Consider the following 21,884-nt stretch of genomic DNA (forward strand, 5'->3'; position numbering starts at 1 on the left):
TTTCATAGAGGAAGGGAGAGGGAGAGAGAAAAATGTCAATGATGAGAGAGAATCATTGATTGGCCACCTTCTGCACACCCCACACTGGGGAACTAGCCCGCAACCTGGGCATGTGCCCTGTCTGGGAATCAAACCATGACCTCCTGGTCCATGGGTCTACAACCACTGAGCCATGTGGCTGGATGTCTTTCATCCTTATGATAGTGCGGTTGTGAGGTTTTCTGTCTAAGAGCACACGGTATGTTCATGTTTCCTTTAGTGCCTTTCAGGAGCATTCTCCAGTTTTCCTTACATAGGTTTGGACATGGCTTATTACCGTCAGGCCACATTTGTTTGTGTAGCTCTTTATGCTGGTGTAAATGGGATCTTCTCATCCATTATATTTTCTTTTCTTTTTTTAATTAGAGAGGGAGAAACATTGATTTGTTGTTCACTTATTTATGCATTCATTGGTTGATTCTTGTATGTGCCCTGACTGGAGATTGAACCCGCAACCTTAGTGCATTGGGAAGATGCTCTAAGCAACTTCTAAGCCAGGGCCCATCCATTATACCTTCCCTGAGAAGTTACTGTCTGTGTTACAAAAGCTGGTGATTTTCTTTTAAGATGAGTTTTCCTTTTTATTGAAATACATCTTAGAGAAAACTCATGTCGTAAGGGCACTCGATGTTCTATAAAATGAAATCCCCTGCCCTGGCTGGTTTGGCTTAGTGGATAGAGCGTCGGCCTGCGGACTCAAGGGTCCCGGGTTCGATTCTGGTCAGGGGCATGTACCTTGGTTGCGGGCACATCCCCAGTGGGGGGTGTGCAGGAGGCAGCTGATCGGTGTTTCTCTCTCATCGATGTTTCTAGCTCTCTATCCATCTCCCTTCCTCTCTGTAAGAAATCAATAAAATATATTTTTTTTTAAAAAATAAAATCCCCATGTATCACCGTTCAAACAGGAAACATTTAAGTCTCCCAGCTTTTTTGTCAAGGTTAACTGTCAACCTGACTTCTTCCACGTTGGTTTATTTTAATGTTCTTAGTTTTTATGTTTATTTTTATTGATTTCAGAGAGGAAGGGAGAGGGAGAGAAATCAATGATGAGAGAATCACTGGTTGGCTGCCTTCTGCACACTCCCTTGTAGGGATCAAGTCTGCAACCCAGGCATGTGCCCTTGACTGGAATTGAACCCAGGACCCTTCAGTCCACAGGCTGACGCTCTATCCACTGAGCCAAACTGGATAGGGCTTTGTTTATTTTTCTATCACTTGCTAGTATGACTAACTTCCATTATAGCTTTCTATTGATTCCTGAGGGTTTTTTAGGCAGTCACATTAAAGGAGATAGTAAAGAGATAGTTTTAATTTTTCCTTTCCAATTTTTATGTCTGCAATTGCTTTTTCTTGTCTCATGGCCACCATTGCCAATACAGTGGTAAATTATAGGGAACAGTGTACGTATTTTCTTGATCCATTCTTTTTTTAAAATATATTTTTGTTGATTTCAGAAAGGGAGAGATGAAAACATCAATTGTGAGAGAGAATCATTGGCTGCCTCCGGCAGGTCCCACACTGGGGCTCGAGCTCGCAACCCGGGCATATGCCTCACCAGGAATGGAACCCTGACCTCCTGGTTCATTGTTCAATGCTCAACCACTGAGCCACACTGGCCTGGCTCTTGCTCCATTCTTTGGTGGCAAAACCTCTAGTATTTGTCCGTTAAGTAAAAGGCTGGCTTTTCAGGCTGAAGTGTTAAACCCATTTCACAGACGAAGAAACTGAGGTAAAACAAGTCCCAAAGGTAGATTGAGATGGAAGCAAGAGCTCAAACTGTATCCTGATGTCAACCCTGCCTCCTGCCCCTACAGGAGATTGTGAACTTCAACTGCCGGAAGCTGGTGGCCTCGATGCCACTGTTTGCCAATGCTGACCCCAACTTTGTCACAGCCATGCTGACCAAACTCAAGTTCGAGGTCTTCCAGCCAGGTGACTACATCATCCGTGAAGGCACCATTGGCAAGAAGATGTACTTCATACAGCATGGCGTGGTCAGTGTGCTCACCAAAGGCAACAAGGAGATGAAGCTGTCCGATGGCTCCTATTTCGGGGGTTAGTGTCTGTGGGGACCAGGGAACACGCAGTACAAAGCTGGCCCCTTCCTGGGGATGGAGGGTTATGTGGGGAGGCCGCAAGGTGTTGGCAGGAAGGACCTCTGACCGGAAGGGCCACATCAGCAGAAGGTGGGCCAGACCGTGTTCAGGGCAGCTGGGAGCACCCCAGGGATGAACGGGTACAGCTGGGTGTTGCCCAGCCCCTGAGGTGCCTCCCTTGACTATACACAGAGATCTGCCTGCTAACGCGCGGCCGGCGCACAGCAAGCGTTCGAGCTGACACCTACTGCCGCCTCTACTCACTGAGTGTGGACAACTTCAACGAGGTGCTGGAGGAGTACCCCATGATGCGGCGGGCTTTCGAGACCGTTGCCATTGACCGCCTGGACCGCATCGGTGAGTGGGCCTGGCTGTGGTCCTAGGAGAAACTGTGCTGAGATGGGAGGTGGTGTGGCCTAGATGACCCACGGGAAACTTGATTCCGACTGGCTTTCTCCCCTGGCCAAACACAGCCCTGGTTTCCCAAGGAAGGAAGAGTGTGGGGTGTTGCCAGTTGTGCAGGACTCTGATGATTTGGCAAACACTTGCCGAGCACCCACCGTGTGCCAGGAGGTGTGGCTGGTGGGCCGTGAGGATGCCTCTGGCGCTGCCCTCAGGAAGCTCGCACCATAGAGGGCGTGTGGGAGGGGCGGGGCTTCCTGGAGGTGCTAAGTGGGAACCAGCATTAGTAGGTGTTGCTAGGATGAGAAGGCCTGTCCTTTACACACAGATGCAGTATGTGCAAGGGCCCTGAGGTGAGAAAGAGCCTGGAGTCCAGAGAGCCAGGGAAGCTGAGAAGAGGGAGGCTGGGGAGGTAGGCAAGAACCCAGGCACACAGGGCCTAGTGGGCAGCGGGAGACATTTGGACTATAAATCAGGAGCAATAGGGAGCCACAGACAATTCTAGGCAGGGGAGGACTTGACCAAATTTGTATTCTACAAGGTAGACAGGTGGGTGGTACATAGTAGCCTTGGGTGTAAGGTGAAGTGGAGGGAATCTCAGGAATAGTTGGGATGTGGAGCCCTCAGGACTGGCTGCCAACTAGAGGCAAGGAGATAGTGGCCCTTGCTGCTATTTGTGGGAATAAAGACAATGGCTGAAAAGGCAGGACTGGATGGGGCAGAGAGGGGTTAGAGGGAGGACTTTCCTGTATACAGAAAGTGCTCGATACATGTTTATATACAAAAGACACTCAGCAATTTGCTCTATACAGTAGGTATTTAACATATTTGTGACTGGTGCTTGGACTTATTTGCTATATACAGCAGGCACTCAACACATGCCTATTGTATGTTACACACTTGGCACTCTGGCTTGTGAACAGGCAGGTATTCTGGGCATGCTGCTGTATACTATAGGTGCTCAATACATGATTGCTACATACAGGAAATGCTCCATGTATGCTGGCAGTCTACATAGGTGTCTCATACCTGCTTTATGTATGCAGCAGGTGCTCTTTGCTTGCTACACACAACAGGTGCTTGATTCCTGTTGTATATAGATCATGCATAGCTGCTATATACAGGGGTTCTTAATTTTTGCTTCCCATACACAGCAGACACTTGTACCATCCCTTTGTATACAGGAGGCTTTCAAATACACACAATAGAGAGTAGGTGCCAATACCTGCTTGTTATATGCAGGAGGCACTCAATATACTTATCACTGTATGCAGGAGGTGCTCAGTAGTGCCTGCAGTATGCTTTGCATACAGGCTATAGAGTAGGTGCCCGATACATGATGCTTGGTGTATACAGGAGGCATTCGCTATACATCTGTGTAAGTACAGGTTGTAGAGAGTAGGTGAGAATACCTGTTGGCTGTATGCAGGAGGCCTGCAATACACACAGGTGTATGTGTACTGGCTCTGAAGAGTAGGTGCCTTACCTGCTTGCTTTATGCAGGTGTTCTGTGCCTATTGGTTGTAGTGTTGGTGCCCAATACCTGGTTGATGTATGCAGGAGGTGCTCAGTACGTGCAGCAGTATGCCTACTGGACACACCCGCTCACTGTATGCAGGAGGCGCTCCCCTGTGCACTGACAACTCCCCTGTCCCCAGGCAAGAAGAACTCGATCCTGCTGCACAAGGTACAACACGACCTCAACTCAGGCGTGTTCAACAACCAGGAGAACGCCATCATCCAGGAGATCGTCAAGTATGATCGGGAGATGGTGCAGCAGGCTGAGCTGGGCCAGCGTGTGGGCCTCTTCCCGCCGCCTCCACCGCCGCAGGTCACCTCGGCCATTGCCACGCTGCAGCAGGCCGTGGCCATGAGCTTCTGCCCACAGGTGGCACGCCCACTCGTGGGGCCACTGGCACTCAGCTCGCCCCGCCTTGTGCGGCGCCTGCCCCCGGGGCCTGTGCCTGCTGCCACTGCCTCACCAGGGCCCCCACCTGCTGCTAGTCCCCCGGGCGCACCTGCCAGTCCCCGGGCACCACGGACTTCGCCCTATGGCGGCGCACCCTGCTCTCCAGCTGCACCCCGAGCTGGGCCCGCACTTCCAGCGCGCCGCCTGAGCCGCGCCTCGCGCCCGCTGTCTGCCTCACAGCCCTCGCTGCCCCACGGCGCTCCGGGTCCTGGCCCCGCAGCTTCCGCGCGTCCAGCCAGCAGCTCCACGCCACGCCTGGGGCCCATATCCACCACACGGGCCGCTGGGCCCAGCCCGGACCGCAGGGACTCGGCCTTGCCCAGTGTCACAGGAGGCCTCGACCCGCTGGACTCGGCGCGCTCGCGCCTTTCGTCCAACTTGTGACCCTCGCTGCACCGCCCCACGGGCCCGGGTGGGCCAGGGGCGGGGCCTTCATCCAAACCAAAGCCATGCCATTGCGCTGCCCCGGCCACCCACCCCAGAAGCCATAGAGGAGACGTAGGTAGTTGTAGTCGGACGGACGGGCCCCTGCCGTCCCCCCTCATCACCCTGCGCCCACCCACATTGCCCCCGCATCCCGGTGGTAGCCTCACAGGCATGTGAGGGGGCTCCCTTCACCTCGGTGCCTCAGTTTCCCCAACTGTGAAACAGGGAGGGAGCCACCCCATAGCTGAAAGGAGATAGCTGTGGACTTCCGCCCACCCCTACCCTCGTAGCTGGCCCGCTGTCCGATGAGGATTCTGTTTAAGTGCAATACTTGGCCTGCTGGCTTCCCTGCTGCCCACATCGCACTCACGCAATAACCGGCCCCGCCCCGTCCACGCGCGCCCCGCGGTGACCTCCCTGGAGTGGGCACACGCAGCACGCTCCAGCACCCAGCGCCCAGGGGTCGGCAGTCCTGGCTACACTTGGGTGTGGGGGCAAGGCTGGGGATTCCCCGCCTTTGTGATGAATGTACTGACTAGCCGAGGCAGCAATGCTCCCACCACACCCCCCAGGCCCCACTAACCTCCACACCCCCATTCCGCGCAATAAACGACAGCATTGGCGCCCAGCCTGCCCGCATCTGCTTGCCGGGAGCCCACAGACGGCAGGGCAGCACACACCCTCTCCCTGCAGAAGGCAGCGCTCCCCTAGGTAGCAACAGAGCTTTATTTACACTATGGTACAGAGGGCCCCAGGGACAGCCCGGTGGGCCTGCATCAGCTGAAGAAGTACGTCGAGTGCTTTACCTGGTCCAGGTCGAAGGTCCCTGCAGAACAGAGCAGGAAGACCATGAACCCTGGTCCTGGGATGGACTAGAAAGGCCCAGCCCCCAGACGGCAATTGGGACATCCCTCCCCTGCCCATGGCCTTACCTGTCTTGGGTACTGACAGTAGCATTTCCTGCAACTTGGCAACTTGGGCATTGGTGGACCTGAAGCGGAGAGAGTGGACAGTGAGGTCCAGGAAGGATGGGGGGGTGGGGGGGTGGTGGAAAGTACGGGGGGGGGGGGGGAGGATGTCTCACCTGGGGCCAGAGCAGTACCGCTCCACCAGAAACCTGGACAGGTCGTGCAGGATGGGCTGGCTGTGCAGGCGAACAAACTGCTCACGGCACACCTTGGGGGATGAGGGGGTTCCTTCAGGAGCTGGGAACAAGGGCCTGAGGGATGGGGTCACCACCCCCTGCCCCAACACCTGAGTGGGCACTGGGACCAAAAGCCAGACGGAAGCTTTGTGGTTCAAGGTCCCACATGGAGTGAGCCATGGGACCAGGGGTGTCCATTCTTGGGCAGGTGGGACATGGCAGGCACCTGATTCATGATGGCGACATCAGCTGCATGGGTCCAGAAACAGTCGTGCACGGAGACAAAGGTCAGGCCCTTCCTGCAGCAGAGGAGGGGCTTCCATGAGGAGGGGCCAGCCCTCCATGTCCACTCAGGGCCCAGCTCCTGAACACTGGTCTAGGGGGCTCATTCCAGTGATGTACCACCACCCTCTTCTCTCCTCATGTGCCCCCCCACCCATTTCCTGCAACTGTCCCCTCAGCATACAGATAAAAAGTTCTCATCTTAGAATGGAACTCTGCTCCCCATCCTCTTCAACCTGTTCCCAATTGCGGCCTGGTTGATTCTCAGCTCCCTGCAGGGACCAGTGAGTGCTGTCCCCCAACCCCACCACCCACCACAGGGCTTCATCATGCACAGGGGAAGGATGGGAGCACAGAATTTGCCCCTGACCCCTAAGCTCAGCCCAGTCAACCCTCCAATTTTTAAAAAATGGATTTTAGAGAGGGAAGAAAGGGAGAGGGAGGGGTGGAGAGAGAGAGAAGGAAATATCAATCAATTGCCTCACACATGCATCCCTATGGGGGATCGAACCTGAAACCCAGGTATGTGCATGGGATGATGCTACAAACGAGCCATGCTGGCCAAGGCTTTATGGTCATTTCTAACAGAACTGTCCACACACCTGCCCCATTACCACAGGTTCACCGTCTCTGAGGGGCTCAGGACAGGAAACCAGAAGCTCTGCAGCTGCCACAAGGCCCATGCACCTGACATGACAACGCAAGCCCCTAGACCTCGCCATGCAGTGTGTGGCTGCACTCACCTGGGTAGATGGGGTCACAGGGACCTCCAGGGCCAGCTTTTCACTCAGAGGAATTACCCCTTCCCTCCATGGTCCCTACTCCCCCCTCACTGCCCCAGGGCCATGCACATGCTTGCACAATGATCTGGGCACCAGGCCCAACAGACTCACATGGCTGGGTTCTCTGCCCCAACTCCCACCTACAGGAATGGCTTCCAACCTGTCTCCCACACTCCAAGGGTCTCCCCAATGTCCCCAGCACCAGGCCTGCTGCAGGTGGTTAATGAATGTGTGCTGTGCAGCTGTAGGACCTACCTGTAACAGTGCAGGGCTGTAAGCATCATGTGTGAGGAGTCCAGGGAGTGGATGAAGTTGGGTGGGAAACCATTCTTCTGCTTCAGTGTGTTGGGCTTCCTATGTGTGGGGTTGGGGTATGCTCAGGTAGAGGACCCAGTATCTCTACCCTGGTCAGCACCGCCCCGCCCAGGTCCTCACCCAGCTGTCTCTTAGTCCAGCTAACCCCCCACTCTGCACTCACTGGTTGGTGTCCCCACTGCTGCAGAAGGTGAGACTCTGGATCCCTCCACTGATCTGTGGGATTGGGGTGGAAGGAGAATGGGGCATGAGGCCTGCCCTGGCAACTGGGGTGCAGGTGGGGGTGGGCATGGAGGTGGGGGCCATACATACCGACACCTTGGAGTCATGGTGATAGGGCTGAATGATGGGGATGCCCAGCGGGGTGACCCACTCCACAGCCAAGCCGGATCGAGCAATGAGCCGGGCACTCTCCGTCAGCCAGCGCTGCAGGGATGGGCACAGGCTCAGTGTGGGGCCCAGTCTGGGAAGTCACCCTGGGAAGGGGAGGAGGAGGAGGACATACCTGGATGGCCCGCGTGCTTGAGAACATTTCCTGAAGACTGTTGAACACCTGGCGCACAAGGTAGTGAGAGGCCTGCCACACGAACTCCTGGGGATGGCAGGGCACAGAAGTGGTGGGGCAAGCTTGGAGGGGAGGGGCAGCCTCTATGCCCACTCCACAGCCCAGGACCAGGTGATCTCACAAGGCTGTCCCAGATACCTTAAGTCCACACCCCCATTTTCAGGTGTAGAAACCAAGGCCTGAGGGCCCAAGAAGATAGCTTGCTCCTCTGGATCCCTCCCCCTCTCCCCCCTCCCCCCCGGGGGAAACAAGCCCCTCCCTCCGAGCTGCCTGCTGCCCAGCAGGGTGAGCTGCAGGCTGGATGTGGGGTGAAACTGCACACCTGGGGGAAGTCGCTGAGCTCCCGGAGGCGCTTCTCGATCTGCAGGCGGCCCCCGTAGCGGGTGACCCCATACACCACGGTCATCACCGTCTGCTTGACCACCTTGCGGCTGATGAAGCCCTCCAAAACCTTGGCCACCTGCACACCCCGCTCAGCGTCCTGCCTGCGGAACACCTCCACCTGGGCAGGTGCTGGCAGTCAGTAGGTCGACCCCAGGACCCTCTGCCTGCCTCCCTGTCTGGGCCCACCCACCCTACCAGCAGCACCCCCATGAGATCCCTTCTCTGTTGGCCTCACAGTTCCCCCTTCTGACACCTCCCCTGGGAAGCCTACCCTGACTGCCCAGTCACATCACATACAACAGGAGAGGCCATGGGGTTGGCAACACACAGGTATTCAGAGGACAGACCGCAGGTAGGCTTTGGGGATGAGAACAGGTTAGGGGGCCATGGTGCCCACCTGTGCTGCTACGCTGCTGTACACATCCTGTGGCACGTCTGAGGGCACCAGGTTGACAGAAGCAGCCCCCACGCTGTCCCGGCCCAGGGCAGCATAGTGTTGCAGGCCGTTACAGGAGCCATCCTGGGTGAGGAGGAGATGGTGAGGGGTCTGGGCAGGGCTGGCAGGAGCATCCTTGGCAATGAACCACAGCTCTGTGCTCCCCCAGCACTCTGCTCGTATTGCCAGCTTGCTGGACCTCAATTCTTAGGGGCAGGTGTTGTTAAGCCACCACAAAGGGGAAACTGAGGCAGATGAAATAGGGAATGTGCCTGCATGAGGCCACAGTACAAGCCCCGGTGGACCCACTGGGGCTGGCCCCCACACAAAGACACCAGCTAGATGCCTACACTGTCCTGCGGAACCTCAGACTCGAGACAACTTTGGATAGTCCCCCTCCACACCAGGGTCCCAACCAACTCACCTGGTGAACGGGAAAATGGGAGATGTAAGCGGCAGGGTTGGGGGCACGCACAGCCCGAGCAATCTCCATGCAGCAGGCCAGGGCTTGCCAGGGCTCATCTGCCTCCATCCACCACTTCCGGCCCTGCAGGAGGGCAGTGGGCCGGGTGAGGCTGGGTTGGGGTCAGTGGGATGGGGCTTCTTGAGCAAGGATGGGAGCTGGGCTGGGCCTGGTGATGTGAGGACACGAAGAGGCTGAGACAGAGCCTCTGGGACAGCAAGGTGAGGACAGGAGTGATGGACCACGGAGGGAGACTGGGCCCATACCTGAGTGAGCAGCCATGAGATGGGGATGGAAAGAGGGCTACCACAGAGTGGGAGGTGGCCGGTGGACTGGGGCAAAGGAAAAGGCCAGAAAAAAAGGTCTGTCCCAAGGGGAAGACTCGGGGGGCTGGGGTTATTGATTCTGGCCTAGAGGTGGGGCTGCCTAGAGGGTGTCCTAGGCGGGTGCTGAGGTGGCTGGAGCAGAGTGAGGACAGGCCAAGATACAGACAGAGGGAGGAGGCTGCCCCTACCGTCATGGGCTGGTCGGCTGAGTCCAGGATGTCGTCCATTATCTCATCAGCAAAGGCCAGGCGTGCCTGCAGTGACTCACGCTTCTTGAGCCCGGTGAGGTTGACCAAGTGAATCTTGAGCCAGTTAAGGCCATGGGGGCCAAGAGGTCGGCCCTGGGCAAACTCCAGCAGGGCGCGTGCCAGGTCACTGCCCAGGTGGTTGAAGTGGGGTGGGCAGGGGTAGGTGCGTCCTCGGAAGTCCATGTTGTGAGGCAGCCAGAAGACACGGTGCCGCAGGTGCTGGGCCAACGAGAGGCGGTAGAGCGCATCGGTCCGCAGACTATGCATCTCCCGCGCCACCTTCAGGCAGCGGGCCAGCTCCCGCCGCAGTTCCGTCTTGCGCTCTGGAGAGGCATTGGCTGGCAGGCGGTGCTTGGATGGGCGGGGTGCCTCAGAGGCAGGGGGTGGCACGCCCAGGCGGGGGCAGCCTTTGGCATTGAAGATGGTTAGCACCAGGTCCAGCACTCGCCCATTGACACGCCAGGCACAGTTGCCCAGCTGGGTGAGGGCATCCAGGGCACCATGCAGCTCAGTGGGTGGGCAGCCCTCCAGCAGGCGCTGGTGCTGTATGGTGCCCTCCAAAGAGCGCATCAGCTTGGTGGGGCTCAGCAGGAAGGCGCCTGAGTGTGGCGAAGTCCAGGGCAGTGGCGGGCACAGCATGGGCACTTCAGCTGACTCAAAGGTCATTGTGCGCTCGGCCGCAGTTTCCTGCAGCTGTATGAAGGCTGGATGTGGCTTCAGGATCCCAATCTGGGGGTCAGAATGGCAGACACCAATCAAGGAGTCAACTGCCCCAAAGGCAAGCAGCAGGCAGAGGGCCCGAAGCCCCCATCAGGCCATGACAGAGGACTTCCATAGTACCCCACCACCCTGAGCCCCATCCCCATCTCAGACCCCCACACTCTAAGTGCCTTCTGCCCCTGGATACAGGGGAGGGCTCGCTAGGCCCAGAAGCCAGTTTCCCGTCAGTTTACCTGGCGAAAGCTCTGGAAGGAGTACACATGGTAGAGGACGGGGATGAGCTTCTGGGTGTCCTGCTGCTGGGCTAGGTTGCTGGGCATCTTCACTGTCTGCACAAGCACCTCAGCCAGCTGTTTGCCCAGCTGCACCACCACAGTCAAGGGCCAGGGCTGGTCTTGGGAGGCCTCAGTTGTCCCCAGTGCCTCCCAATGCTGCCGTGGCAAACGGGACATTACCACCTGTGGGCAGCATCATGGGTCAGGGGGCTGGGCAGAGAGCTCACTCCCAGCCACCCCGCAGGTACAAAGTTACAGATGAGGAAACAAGGTGGGGGCAGCCAGAAAGTGGCAGGGGATGGGGGCATAACCAACTGCCCCAGGGTGGGAGGGAGGGGAGTAGGGGGACCTCAGTTTCCCCACCTGGAAGCCCACTAGGCTCCCTACCCCTGAGGAACTCCCAAATCCCAGGCCCAGGAGCAGCTCCTCATTCCTCCCCACTCCAGACCTTACCTGTGTGTCTGATGCCAGCAGGTGTAGGTACTTGAAATAGCGCTCCTGCAGTGCCTGCACCTCATCATTGAGCTGCTTCCTCTGCACCACGTGTCGGTTGAAGATGCGCATGCCCAGCTCTTGTGCCAGGGAGAGAAGTGACTCTCCCTGCTGGGACAGCACCTGCAAGGTCTGATGGTGGTGCTGTAAGCCCCTTGCCCCACAGGTGCCCACACTCTACCCACCCCCCATTTCCTGTCCCGTCCCCACACTGCCCACCTGCAGCATCAGCTGCGTCAGCTCCCCCTCGCTGAGCAGGCACAGGTACGGGAAGAGTGAGGGGCGGCCCTCGCGGGCAGCTTGGGCCTCTCTGGCCTTTGTCTGTCGCAGCGCCAGGCACAGCTCTGCCTCCCAACGGGTGCGTAGCTCCTGCAGGGTCTTTCGCTGTGGGGCAGGGTACAGATGAGGATCACCACAGTGCCCGCTGAGCCCAGTGCTCCCAGGCTCCCAGGAGGAGTCCACCAGGAGGTGGTGCCAAGGTGAACCAAGTAGCTGCTGAGCACTCTTCTCTAGCAGTGAAAAGCACACGGTGACCTCAGCTCAGTGAAAGGGAAGGGCAGGACAGCTGCAGGGTGGGGAGGAGGGGATGCAGCACAGCAGGCAGCACGCCCAGACCAGGGGACTCCTGGTTTAGCCGAGCAGGAACCTGAGCATAGCTGGGTCCCTTACCGCTTGCAGGACCTCCTCGGTCAGCGACGGGGCCTTCTCCACGGAGTCCACAGTGACAATGGTGGCCATCTCCACACTGAGCTGCTGCTGAAACAGGTCCTTCAGCGTCTCCAAGGGTAGGTGCTGCTTTGGGTAGGATGCAGGGTGGTCCTGCCAGTAGGGACAGGCAGGTGGTGAGGCCCCGGGTGCCTGCCCTGCAGACCCGCATCTCTCACAGGCAAAACTCGTCCACAGCCAAGGTAGAGACAAGCAGCTGCCCGCCCTGTGCTGCCCAGAATGCCCACCCTTGCAGATCACATCCGTTTCTCCAAGTCTCCTGAAAATCATCCATCCTGCACATCACAGGGGAAAGGCTGGTGCAGAACAGCGTGAACAGTAACTACACTGGTTTAAAAACAAGAAGCTCTGTATTTGCCTGGCCTCACTGGGCTAGGTGCTGGACAGCCCAAGAAGGCAATTCAAATTCCTGGATATCACTTTTTGCTTTTTAAACTTGCACAGCCTGAATGTGTGACCTGCCTCAAAATAGATAAATTAAAAATAGCAAAACCCAACATGCTGAGAATAAAAAACACAAAGACTTGCCCAGCTGGCATGACTCAGTGGTTGAGCTTTAACCTATGAACCTGGAGGTCATGGTTAGATTCCTGGTCAGGGCACATGCCTGGGTTGTGGGCTCAAATCCTAGTAAGGGGCGTGCAGGAGGCGGCCAATCAATGTCTCTCTCTCATCATTGATGTTCTATCTCCCTCTCCCTCTCCCTTCCTCTCTGAAATCACTATATATATATATATATATATATATATGAATAAAGTATTTTTTAAAAAAAACACAAACAGCCCTAACCAGTTTGGCTCAGTGGACAGAGCGTCGGCCTGCGGACTGAAGGGTCCCAGGTTCAATTCCAGTCAAGGGCATGTACCTTGGTTGCGGGCACATCCCCAGTAGGGGGTGTGCAAGAGGCAGTTGATTGATGTTTCTCTCTCATCAATGTTTCTAACTCTCTATCCCTCTCCCTTCCTCTCTAAAAAATCAATATATTAAAAAACAAACCAAAAAAAAAAACCAAACAAACCCACAAACACTTGTAAATGCACACCCACAGCAGTGTGATTCACAACAGCCAAATAGTGGACACAATCCAAGTGTCCCTCAGCTAATGAGTGGATAAACACAATGTGTCCATCCACACACTACAATACAGGGTGTGGCAAAAGTAGGTTTACAGTTGTGAATACAGATTTTATTCTTGTATTCTTATTTATTATATTGTTCTCCATGCGAACAACTGTAAACCTACTTTGCCCCGCCCTGTATTACTCAGCCATGAAAAGGAGTGAGACACTGACACTTGCTACAACATGGATGAGCCTGGAAAACATGATGCTCAGTGAGAGAGGCCAGACACAAAAGGCCTCACAGTGTGAGTCCATTTATGTGAAATGTCCAGAACAGGCACATCCACAGAGGCAGGGAGTGGGTTAATGGTTGCCAGGAGGCTGGGATTTCTTTTTGGGATGATCGAATGTTCTGGAATTAGAAGTAAACCTACTAAAAAATACTGAATTATGTTTTAAAAGGCCAACTGTATGGTTGGTGAATTACATCCCAATAAAAACAAATAAGAACCCAAGGCATCCCGGTGGTTATCCACCCTCAGTGCTGTCGTCTGTCCTGGGAAGCGGTGCTGAGGTCTTGCCCCACCAGCTGCCCCTGCTGCTTTAGAATGAGTTATACCCTCTCTGCTACCACTCCTGTGCTCAGCCTACGGCTGAGTCTCAAGTAGGACAGTGACTGCCGTGGTGCCCGACGTGCATGTGGCTTTTCCTCCTTCTGTCACCTTCCAGCTTCAACCCTGGGGTGGTGGCCCTGCTGGGGGCCAGGAGCTTGCCAACTCTGAGTTGGTTCAACCTCTGAGGAGGAGGGAGGAAGTCCCACAGATGCGGGCAGCTCAGTGAGGAGAAATAAAGGGAGGGCTGAGGCTCCCGGTGCTCCCATAGGGACAGGATGACCGTCGCTCAGCCCGCACGTGATAGGACCCCACCTGCAGGCTGAAGCTCACCGTGCTGTAGATCTCCTTGAGCAGTGGGGAGGTGTTGACCTCGAACGAGGGCAGGGGCGGCTGCGGAGGTAAGAAGGTGGGCTCAGCCTTGCGCACAGCCCTCAGGAGTACGGCCTTGTCCTCCTTGCACAGTGGCAAGCTCGTGAAGAGCTCCTGCAACTGCAGTCCATCCTGGGCCATCTGCTTCAAACACCTGTGGGGGATACATGGTGAACCCCCAACTCACAGAGCCACCCCCAACCAACCTAGAGGTCTCAGCACCAGGCGACCATCAGGTCCCGCAGAGAATCTGGGCCTCCAGCGCAGGCTACGCCACCCTCCCAGGCCCAACAAGTCACTGTGTTCCTGGCAGGACCACCAGGACACCCACTCACCTTTGGATGGTGCTGGCATCCTGGTCCAGCCGCCCCATGCACTGCAGGGCGGCCGCATAGGACAGCAGGTCTGGGGCGAGGCCAGCATCTTTCATCATGAAGAACACGTAAACCAGCTCTTTGAAGGAGCCCTGGGGAGACCAAGCCAGGGTGAGGGTCTGGGATGGCCCAGCCTGCTGCCCCCAGACCCCTCTCTGCAGTTATAGAATCAGGCTGGAAAGGGCCACTAGCAGGGAGTGGCGAACTCAGCAGACGGCCCATCTAAGGTTTGTGTGCAGCAGAAATGTTAGCACAGTGGTAAAATCATGGCTGGTCACAAAGTAAGCTTAGGCTCCGGGGATGGGGGGCGGTTAATACTTCTCGGTTTTGTGGCTATGAACGTGCACAATTTCAGGGCAGCTAAAAAGGGAGCCCTTTCCAGGTCACTGAGCTGCAAGAAGGTCACTGAGTTGCTAAAGTTCTACTGTCTTTTCAGAGGACCCACTTTCAGGTTTGTTGGTTTCCTGCTGTTTCTTTTCTCTATTATGGTCTTTGCATTTCTCCCTGACCACCTGCTTTGGGTTTCATTTGCTTCTTTCCCCTAGTTTTCCAACGTGGAAGTTGTGTTACCAGTTGGAAACAGCTGCTGTCTTCCCGCCGAGCATGGCTCTACTGCACCTGTACAGTCACTTAGTTTACATTTCAATTAAATATTCAGTTCTTCACATGCTTAGTAACTACACAGACTGATGTAGAAAAAAAAACCACTTCCACAGGGAGTCTGAGATGGGGCAATGCGGAATTTGCCCTCTCCCATTCCAAACGCAAATATACCAGTAAGTAGACAACAGTTATTTCTGTGAGACAACTGAGGACTATGAACAGCTTCTGACAACAAACAAGAGAAAGAGGTGAACAGAGAAGGCTGAGGGCCTCAGGAGCCCTCTGGGCAGAGGAGCCTGGAGCACCTTCGTACATCCCCTCCACCTCCACAGAGCCATGGGGATTACCACATCGGTTCCCAACTACACTGCCCAGAGCCTTTTGCCTCTGCACAAAGGGACAGTAGGACATCACCACACCCACCCGGCCTCCCAACCTGAGGCCACTGTGGGCCAGTGCCTGTGGATGCCTATTGACTTCCAAAAACCACCCAGCACACCCAGTCTATACAGAGGTCACTTCTGTATCAGGCCACTTTTTCATGACTGGGAGAGAAAGCTATTTTCTCTAATTCATATAAACAATTATAGAAAGTCAACAAAACAAAAAGACAAAATCTCTCTTAAATAAAGAAACATGAAAAATCTTCAGGGAAAAAAGAAACCCTAAGAAAACAGAGATAAGTAATCTGATTAAATATTTAAAGAAATGGTTATGCCCTGGCTGGTGCTGCTCAGTGGTCAGAATGTCGGTCCACACATCAAAGGGTCATGGGTTCGATTTCCAGTCAAGGGCATGTATCTGGGTTTCAGGTTCATTCCTGGCCCCAGTAGGGGCATATGCGAAAGAACGAACCCAAAAACAATGAACAAAATGGCAATAAGTAAACACTTCTCAATAATTACATTAAATGTAAATAGATTAAATGGTCCAATAAAAAGATAGCGGAACGGACTCATCTATATGCTGCTTTTAAGAGACTCACCTCAAATTGAAAGACACATAGGAACTCAAAGTGAAGGGATGGAAAAAAAATATTCCATGCAAATAGAAACAAAAAAGATGGAGTAGCAATACTCATATCAGACAAAACAGACTTTAAAAAAAAAAAACTGTAAAAAAGAACAATACATAGTTATAAAGAGGTCAATCCAAGAGGATATAATAATCGTGAAAACCTATGCACCCAACATAGGGCCACCTAAATATATAAAGCAATTTCTAATGGACATAAGGGGAGAAATCCACAGTAATACAATAGTAGGGGATTTTAATACCACACTCACATCAATGGACAAATCATCCAGACAGGAAATTAATAGGGAACATTGGCTTTAAATGTCACATTAGACGAGACTGACTTAAAGTCATTTATAGATCATTTAATCCCCAAACTGCAGTATACATTTTTTCAAGTGTACATAGAACATTCTCTAGGATAGATCACAAAATGTCACAAAACAAACATCAATAAATTCAATAAGATTAAAATCATATCAAGCATCTTTTCCAACCACAATGGCATAAAATTAGAAAAAAAAACTACAGGAAGACAACTGGAAAAACACAAATATGTGGAGACTAAACAATATGCTAAACAACCAATGGGTCAAAGAGGATATCAAACAAGAAATCAACAATAACCTTGAGACAAATGGAAATAAAAACACAACTTTACAAAATTTATGGGATGCAGCAAAAGCAATTCTAAGAGTGAAGTTTATAACTATACAGACCAACCTCAAGAAACAAGAAAAATACTAAATAAACAACCTAACTCTACACCTAAAGAAACTAGAAAAAAAACAAAACCCAAAATAAACAGAAGGAAGAGAATAGCTAAGATCAGAGAAGAAATAAAGAAAACAGAAAATTACAAACCTTTAGCCAAACTCATCAAGAAAAAAAAAGAGCCCAAATAAGTAAAATCATAAATGAAAGAGAAGTTTCAACTTACACCACAGAAATAGAAAGAATAAATTAAAGAATGCTACAACAGCAGGATACAAAATTAACCCCAAGAAATCTGAGGCATTTCTATACACCAATAGTGAACTTTCAGAAAGGGAGATCAGAAAAACAATCCCATTTACCATCGCACCAAAAAAATTAAGATACCTAGGAATAAACTTAACTAAAGAGGTTAAAGACCTCTACTCAGAAAACTACAGGACGTTGAAAAAAGAGATAGAGGAAGACATAAACAGATGGAAGAACATACCATGTTCTTGGATTGGTAGAATCAACATCATTAAAATGTCCATACTACCCAAAGCAATCTATACATTCAACGCACTTCCCATTAAAATACCAATGGCCTTCTTCAAAGATCTAGAACGAACTCTCCAAAAATTCATCTGGAATAAAAAAAGACCCCGAATAGCTGCAACGATCCTGAGAAAGAACAAAGTAGGTGGGATCTCAATGCCAGATATCAAGCTGTATTACAAAGCCACTGTTCTCAAAACTGCCTGGTACTGGCACAAGAACAGACATATAGATCAGTGGAATAGAATAGAGAGTCCAGAAATTAGCCCGAACCAATATGCTCAATTAATTTTTGACAAAGGAGGCATGAACATACAATGGAGCCAAGATAGTCTCTTCAATAAATGGTGTTGGGAAAATTGGACAGACATATGCAAGAAAATGAAACTAGACCACCAACTTACACCATACACAAGAATAAACTCAAAATTGGTAAAGGACTTAAATGTACGACAGGAAACCATAAAAATTCTAGAAGAATACAAAGGCAACAAAATCTCAGACATATGCCAAAACAATTTCTTCACTGATACAGCTCCTAGGGCAGTTGAAACTAAAGAGAAAATGAACAAATGGGACTACATCAAAATAAAAAGCTTCTGCACAGCAAAAGAAACCATCAACAAAACAACAAGAAAACCCACCTCGTGGGAAAACATATTTGCCAACGTCATATCTGATAAGGGCTTAATCTCCAAAATTTATAGGGAACTCATACAACTTAACAAAAAGAAGATAAACAATCCAATCAAAAAATGGGCAAAGGATCTAAATAGACACCTTTCAAAAGAGGACATTCAGAAAGCCAAGAGACATATGAAAACATGCTCAAAGTCACTAATCATCCGAGAGATGCAAATCAAAACAACAATGAGGTACCATCTCACACCTGTCAGAATGGCCATCATCAACAAATCAACAAACAACAAGTGCTGGAGAGGATGTGGAGAAAAAGGAACACTTGTGCACTGCTGGTGGGAATGCAGACTGGTGCAGCCACTATGGAAGGCAGTATGGAGGTTCCTCAAAAAATTGGAAATGGAACTCCCATTTGACCCTGTGATCCCACTTCTAGGAATATATCCCAAGAAACCAGAAACACCAATCAGAAAGGATATATGCACCCAGATGTTCATAGCAGCACAATTCACCATAGCTAAGATCTGGAAACAGCCTAAGTGCCCATCAGTAGATGAATGGATTAGAAAACTGTGGTACATCTACACGATGGAATACTATGCTGCTGTTAAAAAGAAGGAACTCTTACCATTTGCAACGGCATGGATGGAACGGGAGAGCATTATGCTAAGTGAAACAAGCCAGTCAATGAAGGAAAAATACCACATGATCTCATTCTTTCATGGAAAATTAAGACCATTACAAACTTTTGAACAATAATAAATACAGTGGCAGAGCTGCCTCAAACCGATTGTCGGACTTCAGTGGTAAGGCCAGGGAGGGTTGGGGGACAGGAGGGAGGGGAGTAAGAGATCAACCGAAGGACTTGTATGCATCCATATAACCATAACTAATGGACATAAGACACTGGGGGGTAAGGGAGGGCAGGGGCTTGTCAAGGGTGGGGGGGAAAAAAGGACACATGTAATACCCTTTGTAATGCTTTAAGCAATAAAAAAAAAAAATAAAAAAAAAACTGATTGTCAAACTGCAGTGGGAAGGCCAGGGAGGGTTGGGGGACAGGAGGGAGGGGAGTAAGAGATCAACCGAAGGACTTGTATGCATCTATATAAGCATAGCTAATGGACATAAGACACTGGGGGGTAAGGGAGGGCAGGGGTTTGTCAAGGGTGGGGGGGATAAAAAGGGCACTTATGTAATAACCTTTGTAATACTTTTAGCAAAAATAAAAAAAAATATTAATAAAAAAAAAAAAATAAAGAATGCTACAATTATATGCCAACAAATTCGACAATCTACAAAAAATGGAAAAATTTCTAGAATTACATGACCTTCTAAGACTGAGCCAGAGAGAAAAACAAAATCTAAAGAGATCAATTACTAGCAATGAGATTGAAGCAGTAATCAAAAAACTCCCAACAGCCCAACCGGCGTGGCTCAATGGTTGAGCATCCACCCATGAACCAAGAGGTCACTGGTTTGATTCCCAATCAGGGCACATGTCCAGGTTGTGGGCTCAATCCCCAGTTGGGGGCATGCAGGAGGCAGCCAATCGATGTTTCTCTCTCTCTATTCCTCTCCCTTCTCTCAAAACAGTAAACATATTAAAAGAATCAACCAGCCAGGCCGGTGTGGCTCGGTGGATGGAGCGTCGGCCTGCGGACTGAAGGGTCCGGGGTTCGATTCCGGTCGGGGCACATGCCCAAGTTGTGGGCTTGGTCCCCAGCATGGGGCGTGCAGGAGGCAGCCGATCAGTGATTCTCTCTCATCATTGATGTTTCTCTCTCTCCCTCTCTGAAATCAATAAAGTATTTAAAAAAATAAAATAAAATAAAATAAAATAAAAGAATCAAACAATGAATGCATGAATCAGTGGAACAACAAATCAATGTTTCTCTCCCTCTCTCTAAAATCAATTAAAAATAAAGACCTGACAAAGGAATTTGGTAAAGTTGCAGGACACAGAAACAATACAGTCGGTCCTTGGGTTAGTCGGATATATATTCCTACGGCGCCACGTAAGGCGATTTTCACCGTAAGTCGGAACCCACCTACATAAGCACCTACGTCACTCACATGGAGCACATACACAGCAGTAATGAAGTGAAACAGTAAAAAAAATTTAAAAGAAAGATAACAATTCCTGACCTTTACTTGTGGTAAATAAATAATAAAAAACATAAAGCACATATGTACATACGTTGAAATGACACAATTTTTTTTTTATAAATAAATGGGAGATGGCAACGTAACCACAAAATGATGTACGTTGAGTCCAACATAACCCGAGGACTGCTTGTATACAGAAATCAGCTGTTTTTGCACCAATAACGAACAATCAGAAGAAGAAATTAATAAAACAATCCCAGCCCTAGCCAGTTTGGCTCAGTGGATAGAGCCTGTGGACTGAAAGATCCCAGGTTCGATTCCGATCAAGGACATATGCCCGGGGTTGTGGGCTCGATCCCCAGTAGGGGGCGTGCAGGAGGCAGCCAATCAATGATTCTCTCTCTCCCTTTCCCTTCCTCTCTGAAATCAATAAAAATATATTTTAAAATAAAATAAAATAGCCGAAACCGGTTTGGCTCAGTGGATAGAGCGTTGGCCTATGGACTGAAAGGTCCCAGGTTCGATTCCGGTCAAGGGCATGTACCTTGGTTGCGGGCATATCCCCAGTAGGAGATGTGCAGGAGGAGGCTGATGGATGTTTCTAACTCTCTATCTCTCTCCCTTCCTCTCTGTGAAAAATCAATAAAATATATTTTTTAAAAAAATAAAATAAAATAAAACAATCCCATTTACAACTGCATCATTACTTAGGAACAAATTTAACCAAAGAGGTGAATGAAAGACCTGTTCTCAGAAATCTATGACACTGAAGAAGATACAACTAAGTGGAAGAATATAACTTGCTTGTGGATTGGAAGGATTAAAATTGTAAAAATATCCTTACTTCCTAAAGCAATATACAGATTCAGTGCAATCCCTATCAAAATACCAGTGCCATTCTCCTAAGAATTAGAACAACTAATCCTAAAATGTATGTGAAACCACAAAATACTCCCGAATAGTCAAAGAAATTTTGAGAAAGAACAAAGTGTGAGGTATCACGCTCCCTGTTATCAAACTACACTACGAAGTGAGAAGAGGCTGTTCCTTGAGCTGGATCCAGCCAGATCCGAGCTGAACAGAGATTGCTTTCCATAACCTCCGCAGACCGTCTGATCCATGTACTTAGGAGTGGCCCCTAAGTTAGATACTGTGTGCGTGTGGGGATGCCTGGAAGATGCTGGCTGGCCTTATACATTGGTTTCCAAGATATGCTGGTTCCTAAGACAGGTCCTCACCCTGCCCTGGGCAAGGATGTAAGGAGCACCTGGGGGAGTTCATGCCCCAGGTACTCCATCCATCCTGCCCTGTCCCACATTATCGCTTAGCACCTGCCACATAGTGCAGAGGAAATCTCATCATCGCCACTGCCCAAGACGCACCTCGCATGTAAGTTCCCTTAACAAATTCTATTAATTACCAGACTAGAGTGGCACCCTATTTCTTGGGTCTTAACCTGCCCCCCATGTATGGAGGTAGATTTCTAGTCTCGAGGCTTTCCCCTGGATCTGAGTGTACTGACAGTTGGTGAGCTGGCCAGGAGACTGAAGAAATGGGGTTTGGGAAAGAGGCATCCCCACAGGAAATCCCAGGCTGGCCATCGCCCCCCATGTGGGGAGGGGAGGTCTGAATGCTAGATACCACGTGAGTATGGGGATGCCCTGAAGATGCAGGCTGGCCTTAGGCGTTCACTTAAGTACTCATACACCAGCAAGGAGGGGTGCGCTGAGCCACGGCTGTGGGCTGGCCCCTCTTAC

The 21,884-nt window shown here is 51.2% G+C and overlaps 2 protein-coding genes across 3 annotated transcripts in view; one reads left to right on the forward strand and one right to left on the reverse strand.

The window, feature by feature from the left end:
- Positions 1-5,555, forward strand: part of HCN2 (hyperpolarization activated cyclic nucleotide gated potassium and sodium channel 2) — a 31,218-nt gene extending 25,663 nt beyond the window's left edge. The window contains exons 6-8 of the mRNA XM_070415555.1: positions 1,854-2,094; positions 2,328-2,492; positions 4,196-5,555. Coding sequence (XP_070271656.1) covers positions 1,854-2,094; positions 2,328-2,492; positions 4,196-4,890 — 1,101 coding nt within the window. The 3' untranslated portion in view covers positions 4,891-5,555. The remainder of the gene's footprint in view (positions 1-1,853; positions 2,095-2,327; positions 2,493-4,195) is intronic.
- Positions 5,556-5,640: 85 nt separating this feature from the next.
- Positions 5,641-21,884, reverse strand: part of POLRMT (RNA polymerase mitochondrial) — a 33,014-nt gene continuing 16,770 nt past the window's right edge. Inside the window, exons 4-21 of one of the 2 annotated variants that reach the window (XM_070415551.1) lie at positions 14,470-14,600; positions 14,096-14,288; positions 12,034-12,183; positions 11,584-11,748; positions 11,326-11,496; positions 10,831-11,028; positions 9,818-10,606; positions 9,265-9,387; positions 8,802-8,924; positions 8,343-8,522; positions 7,961-8,047; positions 7,768-7,881; positions 7,619-7,671; positions 7,396-7,494; positions 6,303-6,375; positions 6,017-6,108; positions 5,865-5,923; positions 5,641-5,758 (exon numbers count right to left, since the gene is read on the reverse strand). In XM_070415551.1, coding sequence (XP_070271652.1) covers positions 5,709-5,758; positions 5,865-5,923; positions 6,017-6,108; positions 6,303-6,375; positions 7,396-7,494; positions 7,619-7,671; positions 7,768-7,881; positions 7,961-8,047; positions 8,343-8,522; positions 8,802-8,924; positions 9,265-9,387; positions 9,818-10,606; positions 10,831-11,028; positions 11,326-11,496; positions 11,584-11,748; positions 12,034-12,183; positions 14,096-14,288; positions 14,470-14,600 — 2,850 coding nt within the window. In that variant the 3' untranslated portion in view covers positions 5,641-5,708. Of the gene's footprint in view, positions 5,759-5,864; positions 5,924-6,016; positions 6,109-6,302; positions 6,376-7,395; positions 7,495-7,618; positions 7,672-7,767; positions 7,882-7,960; positions 8,048-8,342; positions 8,523-8,801; positions 8,925-9,264; positions 9,388-9,817; positions 10,607-10,830; positions 11,056-11,325; positions 11,497-11,583; positions 11,749-12,033; positions 12,184-14,095; positions 14,289-14,469; positions 14,601-21,884 lie in introns of both variants that reach the window. The other variant, XM_070415550.1, reaches the window with a different exon arrangement.

The sequence above is a fragment of the Myotis yumanensis genome, unplaced genomic scaffold (genome assembly GCF_028538775.1).
Source record: "Myotis yumanensis isolate MYYU_CA2020_CCGP unplaced genomic scaffold, mMyoYum1.0.hap1 SCAF_5, whole genome shotgun sequence".
Taxonomy (NCBI): Eukaryota; Metazoa; Chordata; class Mammalia; order Chiroptera; family Vespertilionidae; genus Myotis; species Myotis yumanensis.